Here is a 15,607-nt window from a genome sequence, read left to right on the forward strand (position 1 = left end):
GCGTTTGAGGCACATGAACGCGCGTGTTCGATTTGAGAATTTTACCTGCAAAAAACATATAATTTACCACAATCTATTTTGAGGCAAGTTTATTGTAGCATTCACTTACTTGTGCCCTCGCGTAGATCGTTGTTGGCCTGCACACCGCGTTCGGTGGTCTGCACATTGCCCGCATCCTGTGTTTGCGTCGCCTTGTACAGCTGCGTATCTTGCGCCATGGCGCGCTTCGAATGCGCCTGTATTGCCAACTTCACCTGATAGAGATCCTGATTACGCGTGCTGCCACTAAAAGTGAACGCCTTTGAGACCTGCTTGTTGCGCTTTAGATCCATTGGTTCAGTCAGACGCGCCAATGTTTGTATCTTTTTACGCAAATCTAGATCCATGCGCTGCCAAGCAGTCACGCGCATGGCGCGCGAACACTGCCGTATAAGACACTGCTCGACGGCGGACAGTATGGCGCTCACCAAACGTATATACTCGGAATCCCAATCCAAANTTTCGTACGAGGTTCTCACAAATACCACCCCAGCGGTAGGTCGCCAACTGCGTCAGCAAATTATCACAGTCGAGCACTGTGTCCAACACGCTCTCCGACGTCTGTAGGGTAAGATAAAGAATTGTGTTTCATTTATTTGGCAAATTGGGAGATACATTTAGCGAACATTTATTGGATAGGTTAACATGATGATAAGGAAAATGCAGCGTCTCTTCGCCGCGCTACTACATAACTCATAATTGTTGGTACTGTCGATCACTGATCGCAGACCAAGATAAGATCGGTGGGAGAACTCAAACAATGCAATACAATTGTTTGTTTATCGCACACAGTTTCGGTGACGATTGCGTATTTCGGCTGAACAGTACCTATCTATATTTTCTTAGCCGATATGCACATACATTTTTATTTAGTATGCGCAAGTATATATTCTTTTATCATCAGCGATGCAAACATCAAGCCCAGAACATATGTAACAACACTTAATCTAAACGCTGCAAGCGATAAGATAAGAGTTTCTGCGAAATTGATTAAATTGCATTAAATTTAATAGCAAAACACAAGTTCACAAACTAAAAAAAAGAGCTCAAGGTTTCGCAAATTAAATCAAATTAAACGCTAAAATGATTTTTGAATTTTCGGCTCGTTGGTTGATCGATGGGCGAGCGAGCTTATGACTCGAATTGGCCCAGCGGCTTAGGAAAATTGGCATTGTGTAGAGATTTGGGAATAGTACGAGTCGAGTATTCACTTTTCATGGTGGTACCGGCGTTTCGTGCTACCCTCCAAACAAACTTGCCGCATTCAGGCCGACTACTTCGCTTAAACAAAGCTTGTGTACACTATTCACAATTCTATTTGACGAAAATGGTGGGTAGGCCACCTATGGCAATCATCAATTTCCATCTCTGCATGGTTGTGAGACATAAGTCAGACTACGCGGAGCATGTTTTGGGCTGTCATTAACTTATAACTTTAATGAGTCCCCCTAAATGACGCACATAGGGACATTTTTCCACATGCAGCTGTGCACATAAACTTAGGTGATTGAAAGATTACCAAAGGCTTTGAAATCGAGGATAAAGGAAGAGAAGCCAGATTGAACATGCTTTCGTATGGATCTCAAGAAAATCGGAGACACACCTCTTTAACTGAGGTTAGTTCATGAGTAAAAGAAAGTCCAAGAAAATGTATATGGACAGATATGGTTTTGATCTAAGATATAATACCAAACGTTTCATAGGGCAATTAATAATCGGTACATTCGGTGACAGAAAAAGCCTGAGTAAAAATGGACTGAGGACTCATAACAGGGTCCAACAGGGTCTTGAGCCTTAGAGATAGTGGAGATATGCTAGGTAGGATTAGGTTGAAATAACTGGAAACTACTATACCTACTCATATCTGGGCGAATTTCTTTCGATGTTATGAGCTCACTTGGGTAGCTCCTTTCCCAATCCCTTGGCTGACGCTATGAACTTTGCCAAACTGATCTATCCCCGGGATATATCTGAAAGATTTTATTCAAATAATGTACATTTTCTACTTATTCAATGCTCTTGGAACTACGACTAGAGATGAGTACGGGACAAAAATTTCAATGCCGTTCCCGCCCATCCCGAACAACTTACAACTTAAAAGAGTTGACAACTTAAAAGAGTTGCCTTTAATAAATGAAATTCGTAAAAGAATCTCCAATAAACTTACCATATAGGCGACAATTTGCTGGCGACAGCGCCCCAGTATATCCGCTGGTAGCTGAGCAAATTGACGAGTTGGCCAAACCTTCATGTAGTGGCGGCAAGTCCAACGCAAACATTTGCGATACAAATCATCCAGCGAGTGAGTCAATGCCACAGGCAACACCTGCAGTATGCCATCGATACAACCCGAGCATGGCTTGTGAAAATTGTGACAATAATTCGTCTTCAACGCATGCGCCGTCACCTCCTTCAAGCCCTCCAAGCCGAGCAGATCAGCCAACGCTGCCAGTTCCATCAAACTAATGCCGTCTGGTGGATGCGAGGCACCCGAGTAGATGTGACACAATGCAAAATGTACAGCCGAATAGGAGTAACCTTGCAATGAGACGACACTCTGCGCACCACTACCAGCCAACATAGCTGCAAAATACTGACAACGCGAGCGTAGAATACACTTGTGCGCCTTGATGCGGCGTCCATGCACCTCCACAATCATGTCGGTGGCAATCTCTTGCAGGAACATTTTCAACAAATCCTCGCCCAGTCTACGCGGTTGCCGACACGATATGGACGATTCATCCATGCCGGAACGACTGAACGACGATGCAAGACTGGAATCGCCGCTAATATCGGTCTGTATATAGTCCATTTGATCACAGATGATGTCATTCGGCAGCGAGTTGGAGAATTCCTTTGAGAAGTTGGGGAAAAGCCGCGACAAGCTGCGCAGATTCTCTACTGAATTGGTTATGCTGAGGAAGCTGTTACCTTGCGAGCGTGTCATGGTCCATGAATGGGGGCGCGTTTTCGAGTCGTCGCGGAAGAGCCGATTGATTTGGCGATGATTGCCGACACTCTTGCTCATCGACTCGGGCGAATGCAGTTCGAACTTTGTCGGCTTGTCCATGTCAGACAGCTTAACGAATGTACCCTTCTCCACTTCACCGTGTTCATTTACTGTTTCGAGTAGCATTTTCTGTTTCTCTATGGTGGCATGTAGACTCTCCATTGTATGGCCAGCGGCATTTTTCTTAGGCGAAGACGTCTCTTTGGTCTCAATTATGGTTTCCATTATAATAGCTGACGAGCGATTTGAGGGTACTTGTTGCAATTGCTGCGGTTGCTGCTGTGAGGCGGCTTCACGCATGGCTTGTTCTTCATCTTGCTGGAAAGTCAAGTCATCGGTGTCAGTGGTGGACGCAGGTGACATGTCTTTCGATAGTACACCATCCGTTATGGAAGCCAAACTACTTTTGTCAAATGTTTCATTGATTTGTACATCGCGGCGTCGTCTTTTTACTCTTCCGCTGTTATTAGCGCCTGCGCCGGCATGGAAAACTTCATCATCCCGTTCACCGCCTGATACCGAATTGCGCGCCGAATTGTTTGAACAGGTGCTGAGTTCCGACTTAGATCCCGTGTATTCGTCGAACGGCGATAAGGAGCTGTCGACCGACAAAGAAGATGTCTTCGAGATCAACGGTATTTTATCTATAATACTCATCAGACCATTGCCGCCGTTCTCCTTCGACTCGCCGTACGCTGTAAGGCTGATAGAGCGCTTGTAGTCGCATGCCAAACCTTCCTTCGAAGGATTATTTCCCCAGGAATGTCTCTTGATAGCGTCGTTTTGTGCGCGCTGCTGATGTGAGATGCGTCGTATGGCTGCTACAGTGATTGGTGGATCGAGATTACATTTATAGTCCAGTGACTTGCTTTCGCCACACATCTCACTGTCCGGATTCGCCTTCAAACTGCTGCTCTTTGCCATCAGCGTTTCTGTAGAGCTGGCGCTCGAACGCATCACATCGTCCGCGCGACGCTGAGCGGCATGCGAGCCATAAGAGCTTGAGAGTCGTTGGGCTAAGCTAAAGGGTTCTTTTCTAGACAAGCCACCTGCCGGCTTCTTACTTTCGCCAATATCAATAAACATACTGAAAATATTTTTCTTATCTACTGCCGGCTCTTCTGTCTTCGTTTCGGCATGTTTCTCTTCATCGGCCGACGCATATTCACTTTTTGATAGATTTACAAAGAAGCCCGCCGCCTTTGGCGCCGTATACGATTTGCTCATTTGTGGCTTCATTGGTTTTTTACTGAGATCATCGGTAGAGGGCTTTTTATCCACATCTTCCAGGGATACATAAAATCCACAACCACTTTTGTGCGAGCTTGTGGAATCGGAGCGTTCACGAAATTTGCCTGCAGACACCTCCATGCTTGAAGTGGAGCTGGTACTTTTACGCCGCTCCGGGCGACAATCGCTCATATCTACAACCCATGACGCAATGCCGGGTATGGGCTTACGAGTCTTCGGTCGCGAACGCATTTCAACCTGCTCATCATCGTCATCGCCCAGCGGACGTGTTGGCTCAAAGTCCAATGATGCAAAACCACCCGAGACGATGGGACAAGACTCCAAACGTCGCTGCACGGGCGGGCTCTCGCACTGCTTGGGCGCGAAGTCTTTGATGGATGCACCACCCGATATGATCGGATTTGCTTCATCGAACTTGGAACGTTTTGGCGTGCGGGGCATTGGTATGGGCGAGTCTGTGGCGTCGCTGCAGTATGCGCCAGAGTCGCGTTGTTGTGACAACGAAGATGACATTGTATAATCTCGATGTATGGAAGAATTATTGCTGGAGGCATTTTCTATGTGAGCTATAGAATTGTGCGGCGTGTCTGGTTGAGCAAATGTCTGATGCAGATGTCCATCATAGTCATCGACGTGAGGCCGACTACTAAGGCTAGGGCGATGTTCATGTTCGGACCAAACTAGGCTCGGCGCAGGACTAGACGATGAATAGTCGGTGGTGTAGCTAAGATCGCTGTGCGTGGCATGCACTGCGGTCGGATGTGCCACACTGGTGCCGGCCGAGCCGTGCATGGGGAATTTCGGGCTCACAGCCAATGGATGAATGCTGAACTGTTGCAAGTTGTGCTGGAAAATATATGGGCCACGCTGCTTATGCTCTTGCTCTCGACGTAGTTTAACAATTTCCGATGAGTCAGATGAGTCGGCATCAGCCGCTAAGGAAACCGAAGCTTCGGTGGCATCCTCATGCGTGGAAGTGTTTTGTTGGGGTACAAGTTGAGCGAGTTTACCAATGGATTCTTTGGTTTCGGCATTTGGTGGTGCCTTCTGACTTTCGTGCTCGCGCTTCCACAGTTTCTCCTCGTCCGAAAGATTATTAGTGGATGTGGCAGATGCGGCTGACATTTGCTTGTGCGGTGAGTCTGCACCAGAATTTGAGCTAGAACTTGACTTTGACAAGTTAAACGTTTCTGCCGAGCTCAGGTAAATCTTTAGATTTCACTTTGCACTTGGCAAATGCTTTATGGAATGATTCAAGTTTCTTGGTAGGCGAATCTTCGTCTTCCTCCCTTTCCGGCTTTGGCTCCTCTACACACTCCTCAGCATCTTTAGCGTCCTCGTTCGATTGCTGTCCATCCAAACTGGGAAATGAGAGCACTTCATCTTCGTCACGCAGCGATGAAGCATCAATGAAGCAAGCGCTATGCCCCGACGAATTCATTGCATTCTCTGCGCCTTTCCAAATCACGCAACAACGAATGCGTACTAATGCCGGTAAAGAGTGAGCTGGTGTCGGCCGGTAGGTAGGGCGATATATCAGGTTCTTTTAGTAAATGCGCTTGTAAATCAGCGGCGCCGCATTTGTCACGCTCTTTCGGTTGTTCAAATGGCATTTGCGACAGCTTGCCTTCACCCTGAAAGAATTCAGTAGCTAAATTAGACATATTAACCTCCGAGGGCTTGCTCCCAGACGCAGTGCTGTTGGTGCTGTTGCTGCTGGCAATGGGAACGCCTGTCGCTACGGCGGCTGTTGACATTACGCTGCCGGCCGCAATACTGCTCGCAGCGTGTGGGAACACAGATTCCCATGAGCCAGTCTCTGAAGAAATCGACGACGTTTCCATAATCACAATTTCCTCGTTTTGCCGCTGTTTCTCCTCCTTCGAAGTGAGCGAATGCAAAGCGCCACTTACAGCAACGCCTGCGCCCCCATTGCTGCTCACCTTCAAGCGCGCGACGGGCGTCGGTACAGCTGTGGGTAAATGTGCACCTTCAAAGGCTTTGTTGTCGTACGGAGTCGCTGCGCCACTGCCAACACTATCATTGCAGCCGCCAGCAGCGTGCACGAGCGCGCCATCGCTGGGATTACTGCGATTGCTGCTGGCATCACCACAGCCGTCGACGTCCGCATCGCCATCGCCATCGCCACAGCCAACGCTTGTGCTTGTGCTTGTTGCACTGCTGACTGGCGAGAAAGTGTCGCGCTCCTCATCGCCTAAATCGACCTCACACGTCTTGGTGGACGAAACGCTGCTCTGACGCGGCAACAAATCTAAGGTAGTGGGCATATTTGCGCGTCGCACTTCTTCGCTGTATTGTGGTGGTGAAGAGGTGGTTGTGGATGAGGTGCTGCTGGCGTTGCCGCTGGCAGCGCGTTGTGCGGGCATTGGGCGCGCATGACGCGCGGGTGCTACCGGTGCCGGTAGCGTAGTCAAATCAAGGCCATTGGCAGTCACGCTGGGACGTTGTGCTGCTGTTGGCGTGTGTGTCGAAGGTGAAGGTGCCGCGCTGTCCATTGTGGATGAGGCTGTTTGTTGCTCGCGCTTCGCTTCAAAAACGCTTTTCTTTTGCCTTTATTGCCTTTTTTATCTGCTCAATGCTACTATCTAATGCTTCATTAGGCAAATTGTGGTGTTTGCTGCGCTAATGCATGCACCACTGCTGCTGTGTTGCTGTTGCTTATTGTAGCAAACTGATCTGCCCGACGTTTTGCTCTAATGCTTCCACACTTTACAGTCACGCTTCGGGTATGCTTTTGACTTTTGTCGCCGCGCCGTGAATTGAATGCGTTTTTTGTTTTTTTTTTTGTTGCCTAATAGTGGCTTTTTGTTGCTACTTGCAATTCACCGACAGCAAAAAAGAAACCATAGAGGGAAAATGTAAAAAAAACACACTCGATTGCAATTCTAAATGAAGTGTTTTTCCCAGGCTCTAGCGCTGCAGCCGGTGGCTATGAAAAATGGCGACTGTCTATTGCGTTCAAATTGCAATTTTTATACGCCTCGCTGCTGCTGGGTGTTTTTTTCGGACGACTATGAATGCCGTTTGTACTGTGTGTTTATTGTCTGCCACAGGTTGGTCGTTTTGTATTTCGTTTAACAGAATACTTCTATGTAGTGAATGTCTGCCCCGCTATGTCGTTCTGTTGTCTCAAATTGCAGCAATGCAAAACTAACTGCAGCCGCGAGATCTATTAGATATACTTCTGTATATATGTACAAAGTGTGTATGTATGCGCGTTCTCTGTTGCTATGGCGGCTTTCCTTTTGCCACAAAAACACGCTTCCTGCTAAGCGTTTTTTTTTTGTTCTGTCAACGCTTCTCTAACTCTACTCTAAACTATTCTACTTGCAACTATGCCTTTTGTCGCCGCCTCACACACCCAGAAATGCGAAAATTCTTGTTATGCAATTATTGCAGTTGACAATAGGCGGCCTCTTCTTGTAGTGCAAGTTTTTTTCCGTTGCCGTTCTATGTTCTTTCGCGCCGTACGACACTCAATCAGCGCTGCCGTCCAACCAACAAAAAACGGCGCTGCGGGCAACTTGTAGTGACAACTGCGTTCCAGCGCTAGATTACAGTGTTTTATTGCCACTCCTGTACGCGTTGTTCTTGTGTTTGTTTTTGCAGTAATCGATCGTTTTTTCCGCTGCACAATTTAATTGTGTTGCATAACGTTGGCAGTTTTTCAAGTAAATTGCTGTGCTGTGTTTTTTTTTTGCATCCGCCGGCTGTGCAAATTTTTTGCTGTCACCACGTACGTTTACTATTTCACAGCACTGTAGCGCTATTTCCTTTGCTGTTTACGTTTTTTTTTGTCTTCTTCTCAAAAGAAGTTTACAGCTTCGCAGCTGACTTTTTTTATGTAAACACTTTAGACAAACCGGTGGACTGGTGGATGAGTTCCTGCCCAACTTCTAAATGTCCACTTTGAAGAGAGCCAGATACTTGCTGCTTCCTACTCCTTTGTAGCGCTACTGATTATGGTGTTTATAATGCAACAACAGCAAAAAACATGAGCTGCAGTGGCAACACGATTTCTTCACTGTCTGTCTGTCTGTCTGTCCGAGCTGTGGGGATTGCACGTTTTTATGTTGCTGCTGCTGCTGTCACTTCTGTTGCTGCTGTATTTGTTGTTGCTAATGCTACTGTATTCCTTGGCTGCAGCTTCACTACAAAATGTTTCTACTTGTGTTCTCAATATGCTGCTATTGTTATTGTAATTCGTTTTAGTTTCTTTTTTTTTTGTTCACTCATTTGTTCGTGAATTCACTTTGATGGTTTGTTGCCGGTGCTTAGGTTGTTTCGAGTGCCGTTCACGTTCGTCTTGCACTTTTGTTGTTGTCACTATGTGTTGTTGTTGTTGTTGTTGTTGTTGTTGTTGTTGTTTGTTTTGCTGCTGTTGATAAACTACCGTCAACATTTTGCCGTTGTTGTCGCTGATTTATTACATCTGCTGCACTTTTCAGGCGCTACCGGCATCGGCATCGGCATCAGCGGCGGCGGCGGCGGCGGCGGCGGTGTTGTTTATTTCTTCAAATGCCATTGTTGTTGCTATCGCCGTTGCTCGTGTTCGTGCTCTTAATGCTATTATCGCTGCAGTTTGTTTTTTCTTGCTTGTTGTTTTTGTTTCGTGTTGCAGCCGCGTTATTAGTGTATAATTAACCTGCAATGAGTAGAAATAAACAAACAAACAAAAAAGTAAATAAACAACTAGTATTTGTGAAGTTAACTTAAATAATCAACAAACGCCTTGAACGGCAATGGAATTTTGAAAATGGAAATTTTAATAAAATAAATGCATTCATATAGAAATATGTGTGTGTGTGTGTGTTAAGATGATGAATGCATTTTAAGTTAAGAGTGCATTGCAGATTTTTTTTTACATTCTAAACAAGTTTGTTTTAAATATGTAACTTGTAAGTAGGTAATTGTTATGGGTGGAAATTCCATTGAGCAAAAAAAATAAAATATCTAATTAGTGCGAAAAAAGAATTAGCAATTCAAATGCAACTTTCTCACTTTTAAATTTATTTATGAATATTTACAAATATTTGAAATGGAATTTAGGTGAAGCCAGCAGTTGGCACAGGGCTTAAATTTTTCATATTTAACTTTTAGGGGCATAAATCAAGAAAAATACGAAAAATGGCGTGATCGATTTATTTTAAGGCATACAAACATAACCTCAAAAATACCATAAAAAGCGCACCACTGAATATTTGACTGCGAAATTTTTTTCCATATCTTTATAATAATATTATAAGGGAGCACACAAAATGAGGGCGCAATCAGTTTATTTTAACGCATATCTCCCGCAGAAACCTAACCGCAACAACGGTATCACGCACATTTTCCAAAATTTCATAATAATGTTACTTCTTTTCAAAAGATTGTTGTTGGTATCAATTTTGTGTAAATTAGCGTCCTTAAATTTCGAAATATCGAAGCTTCAAGCATTTCGGAAATGTACTGTTATATAAAAAGTTTGCGTGATTTTAGTCCGCCGCTCTCCAGGGCAGGACACTTTTTAAAATGCAAAATTCCAATTTATTTACATAATGCGTTAAATTGTATTTTGACCAAAAGTTGAGCACTAATTTCGTGACGTAGAAAATGGAGACGTAGAAAAATTTAGACTTGGAATCAATCATTTTATAATCATATTAATCATATAACAACTAGTATTATTAATTTAAAGTTATTCCTATGCAAATTCATGAAGCATTCAATGGGAAATTTCGTATTATTTGTTTACTAGCTTTTTTATTATTAAATATACATACATATGTATTAATCAATAAATGTTTATTTTATTTTAAAGCGTTCACCCATCCATACGTAACTAACAACGCTTGAGTAAATTCATCTTAATGGATATTTATTTTGTCATGGTTTAGTGGAAGGCTTTAGTTTCACAAATCAATCACTAAGTGCTCGAACACATTTTACGACTTATTTTACAAACTGGTCAGCTGAAGAAGCACGAACCGTTCAAGCGTGCGAAAGTGATTTTGCAAAAAAAAATTAAGGTTTTTGTGGGAAGAAATATTAAGATGTTTATGATAATTGGCCAAAATATGTTTTCAGAATTTAGTTTAATAACTTAAAAAAAAAGAAAATGCATAGCATTGTGTTCTATGTCTCTAGGTGGTGGATGTCACAATGGGAATTCAAAAAATTACTCACTAACGCCCAATTCCCACTAGCCATAATAGAATAGAAGGAATTCATGAGCCGATTTTTTTTTATGGGAGGCGAAACTAGGACTAATCACAATCGATCTAAGCAGTGACATAAAAAAGGTGCAGTCCCGCCAGAAGCTGTCGCAGTCAGCAGCTGAGATAGGGCTTTTTTAAACCGAGGTCTGAGATAGGGCTTTTTTAAACCGAGTTCTGAAATAGAGCGGTTTCGAACTGGCTGCCGAGATTGGTCGATCATTCCACTCAGGTTTTTTTTTCTGATTTATTTTCACAGAACTAACTACTGAGTAGAAAAGTATTTAGTTATGTACTTTTACCTAGAAACGAGATACAGATTCATTAAATACTGGATACAAAAAATGAATTTCGAGAAGACCCGAAAAATTCGAAGTATTCCCAAAAATATTACACGAAGAACGATATTCCTGCAGTATTCTTGCAAGATCCCGAAAAGTAAAACACGAAGAATCCTCTCACTTGCTAATAGACAAAAATACTGAATCAGTGGTGCAATAAAACTCTTCAAATCAGAGAATGTTGAAAAATAAATAAGACATTCTTCAAATGTAGTTTATCAAAAATTTATTAAGAAAAATGCCTCAAAATACGATATGGTTTGCTAAATTAATTAGGGCCAGAATTCAAAAATGAAAAGATGGTTTAACCTAATGTGTACACACTCAAGTCTATAAGAACACATGAACCAACAAAAACAACAAAATTATGCAATCATGCTATTTATGCCATCTATGCACCCCGCTAGACAGTATGCGACGGAGCGAGAATACCCCTTATATATATATTTACTTGCGATGAGTAATTTATGCGATTTTGTATGCATAATTGAGGTTTGCCTTTTAATTGTGGTTACTCAGTTTCCGATAATAAATAAATATTCTTTGTTTTAGCTTATAATTTTTTGCCAAAAAACTGTGTGTATTTTGTGAAGTTCTGAAAATTAAAACATAACATAAATCAAAAGAAATAATTCGATGACAGGGGTAATAACTTCCTGCTACTAAAGTGCGCAAGAAACTTCCTACATACATACATACATACATTTACGTGTGCATACATTGTATCTGCCTTTTTCCGATGATGAATATGCTCATCTTTAGCAGTCACTTCCCAAACGTTTATGAAAGAAAAAATTATTAATTTTATTTTTCAATGCGAACAAACAAATGCGAGTACATAATAAATAATTCGAATTTTTTTATTTTAGTTTTTGGTTAGCTTTAAGTGGCTACGAGTGAGTGAGTGAGCCTTAAGGGCGAAGTGTCGTCGCTCGAAGTCGAATATGCGAGTCATAACTCAATGCTAAATGTGCGAATCGATTACAGAATATGCCACCAGACCTTTCCGGTTCGTTTTCAGCAGCGTTAAAATAAACAAAAATAATATATGTAGGCACTTGCATACATTAGTACCTAAATATGTATGTTTGTCTGCATTTATGTGTGCAATAATACTAAAAAAAAAAAAAAAAAAAAAAAAAAATAACAGTTTACATTCCCTGGCCAATCATTACAAATACAAAGACGTTACCTAAGCAGAAAAATAAACAAATAACTTACAATGGATTTCCGCAAAGCTCATTCGGTAACCATTCGCTTCAAGCTGCACAAACAAAGGCAAGCGCCTTTGATTGGAAACTAAGATAAGCTACATATATATGTAAAGAGTTGGGAGCGTGACAGGTGATTTAAGCATTATTTGTTTAAGGCTCTTTGTATTACATATTTGCTTTTATGTTTGCAAAACTTATTTTACTTTAACTTTTTATTGTTTTGAATGAAACTAAAAAAAAAAATGTTTATAATAACGTAGGGAAAACGCGTTTCAATTGCTGGGGTAAGAAAAGTTTTCAAAACCGTTCACTATTCCGGAACTTTTTTTTTATTTTTTTTGTTATTTACAACATTTCTTTATTTATACACTCGAAATTACTAAGAGACTATCAAATTTCGAAGACTAACATCTCTTACAACACAGGAATTTCTATAAATACTTATGTATGTGAAAACAACAACAAGCAAATTCCGTGTTGTAGAAACATTTCAGCATTGCAGCATTCAGAAGTCATTCACTTCATTTGCTCGCAAGTAAAACTAGCATATTTGTAAGCTTGATGAGCGTGCGTAGGAGGTGGGCGTGTGCCGTTGTCGATACATACAACATCTATACAAAATATATGGGTCATTCCACGTCAAATCGTCCAATTGCTATAATCGAAAATTTTTGGTTTGAATGGATTTTGGCCAGGACTTTTCTTTTATTACATGGGTACTGAAGTTCTGCCAAAGGAAACAAAATTTCGAAAGTTCAAAACTTCACAACACACACACATTTTGAAAGTTTGTTTTCTGAATAACTAAAAAACTAGTATAGTTACAAAAATGGTTCCGGTTTCGTTTTAAAGTTGATATTTTGGAATACATATATAATATAAAATATATTAAAAAATATTCGAAAACTTAAAAACTAAAAAACCTTGTTTTTTAAAAAATCGCAATAGCAAAACCTTTTTNGCCAAAGGAAACAAAATTTCGAAAGTTCAAAACTTCACAACACACACACACATTTCGAAAGTTTGTTTTCTGAATAACTAAAAAACTAGTATAGTTACAAAAATGGTTCCGGTTTCGTTTTAAAGTTGATATTTTGGAATACATATATAATATAAAATATATTAAAAAATATTCGAAAACTTAAAAACTAAAAAACCTTGATTTTTAAAAAATCGCAATAGCAAAACCTTTTTTAAATTTTTGGTAAATTTTTTTATACATTACCTCTATTTTAAAAAAAAAAGAGTTTGCAATTTTCAGGGTAGTGTTTTTTTTAAGATACGAAGTTTTAAACTTTGAAAACTTGGAAAACGAGAATTTATCGCAAACTCCAAATTAAGGATAAATTTATGGCAATTTCAAAAAATGTTCGCCCTCCTCTTAGTGTTTGTGCGTAGAGGGCAAAGAGAAGGTTGCATTTTTCGGTAGAGACGAAATCGGCATTAAATAAAATAAAATTGTTTAACATAAAATTTTTTTGAAAACTTCAAAAATTCATATCTAACAAAAACATCTTATGGACAATTTCAAGATCTTTTAAGACCAGTAAGAGGTATTGTAAAAAAAAAGATTAGCCAAAAATGTAATATACATACATATATAAGTATTTGGAGTTTGCGAAAAAAAAATGTTTTTAAAGTTCAAAAATTCATATCTCAAAAAACACCATTTTAAAAAGTTTCTCTATTTTTTTGTATCAGTTTTACTAACATTTACGATATATTTTAATTTAAAAATTTTGTATTTTTTCGATTTTTTCATTTTATTAATACTGTTTCCCTTATAACCCTAAATTTAAGCTTTACAACGGGATCAGAACTATTTATATAACTACTATAATAGTTTTTGAGATATTCAAAAAATAAACTTTCCGCCGGAATGGAAATTGTGAAATTTTGAATTTAGTATAATTTTGGGAAAAGATAAAGTTTTTCCTTTCGCAGAACTGCGTTATATGATAAAAGAAAAGTTCGCTTTGACGTGGATTGACCCGTATACATATGTATGTATGTATTTATAAGAATGTTCAACTACATACTACCAATCAGTTTCTAAATGGCTATCGATGCAACGATACCCAAATTTATTTATATTTCATTTATAAGCAAATATACACACATAAGTTTGAGTAGCCTGCAAAGGAATGCAAACAACTCGGAAACATTAATATTTTCTTAAATAGGTTGAAAATGGTGTGGAGATCTTCGAATTGGCGCTTTCAAGCAACAACATACATGTGCGCATGCACAATAAAACAAATAGGCTTGTGTATCTTCATTGGAATTCCATACGCATACGCATACTGCTTACATACATATGAACGCGTGTATGTATGTTTGTGCGCTGTTCAAGTGGGTGTCGACGCTGCTGTTAAAGTTGAAATACGCTCGAGGCACTTAATTGTGGGTGTCGTCCATTATCAGTAATTTGCTGCCACTTTTCATTAGTTTAGCTCTGTTTGCTTTCGAAGTATAGCTGCGCGCTTTAGTGCGAGTGTAAAGGGTGTTTCGATAGGTATGCGCCGATTTCCGTGCGATCCTTGATCGCAGTTCTTCATAGAGAAAAGTAAGCAGAAATTAAATTGAGTTCAAAGTACACAAATCTAGTCGAAATTGTCATAATCTGAACTTAAAAAAAAATTATTAATTTTTCTATTTTTCGAGGAACTATTTAAAACTACAGTAGTTTTAAACTATAAACCAATCGAGCCCATTGATGGACACATTTACTCGTACCCTTATTGGAGGACCCATTATTACCAAGTTATGTGTTTATTTTTCTTGTTTTCTTTCTATAGTCTTTTAAGTGACCATTTTAATGGTGCCCATATACTATCAATGATAACAATGATGTCAAGAACAATAAAAACCTCTCTGGTTTTAATGAGTTGTGCTAGATTTACTTTAAAAATAAATATCAATAAAATTCTTTGAATTTAGAAAAAAAAATATTTTTTAAAATGTCTTATTTGAGAAGGGTTTTCTCCCAGAAAACATTTTCAAGTGCAAACGAATTTTGCCTTATTCGCTAGCGGGAAGAGGCAGGCTGTTTCCTCCAGACACACTATCCTGGGCTACTCATTTTTTTTTCACCGAAATATTGTAGTGTCTTTTAGATTGGACTTTTGTGCTACTATGGAAACTCAGAGCCTATAGAATGGTAAAGATACATATAGTTATTTTAATTGACCGGCAAGCTAAAATTAGAGCTGTGAGTTCTACTTCGTTACTGTGATGCGCTATCTAGGAGCAGATTGCGACATCTGGGATCGCTTTTTTTGCGACCTACATATGTAAAGTGACGGATGCCGAGTGGTTAGAGATATTAAAAATCAACGCGATTATTTAAGCACTCAAAACTTGCACTTCTTTTACTAAATATTCATGAGTTATTTTATTGCATACACAAAAATTTTCTGAAAATTTAGATTATAAATTTCGAAATTTTTATTAAAAAGTGTGGAGTTTTTCTTATCTGTAAAGTGTGAAACTTTGATTTATATGGTTTTCGTTAAAGCATGAATATAGAGTGAC

General features: G+C 40.1%; 1 protein-coding gene across 1 annotated transcript; it reads right to left on the reverse strand.

Annotated features, from left to right (window-relative positions):
- Nucleotides 1–6: 6 nt before the first annotated feature.
- On the reverse strand, nt 7–8,995 carry LOC108377466 (serine-rich adhesin for platelets-like; the record flags this gene model as incomplete). Its single annotated transcript, XM_017633730.1, is given in 6 exon segments — nt 7–45; nt 110–498; nt 500–600; nt 2,207–5,497; nt 5,499–5,750; nt 5,752–8,995. Coding segments are annotated over 6 exon segments (5,137 nt in total), but the record flags the coding sequence as incomplete, so codon positions are not given.
- Nucleotides 8,996–15,607: the final 6,612 nt, after the last annotated feature.

Source organism: Rhagoletis zephyria, unplaced genomic scaffold (assembly GCF_001687245.7).
Source record: "Rhagoletis zephyria isolate East Lansing unplaced genomic scaffold, Rhagoletis_zephyria_1.1 Rzeph_scaffold_12130, whole genome shotgun sequence".
Lineage (NCBI taxonomy): Eukaryota > Metazoa > Arthropoda > Insecta > Diptera > Tephritidae > Rhagoletis > Rhagoletis zephyria.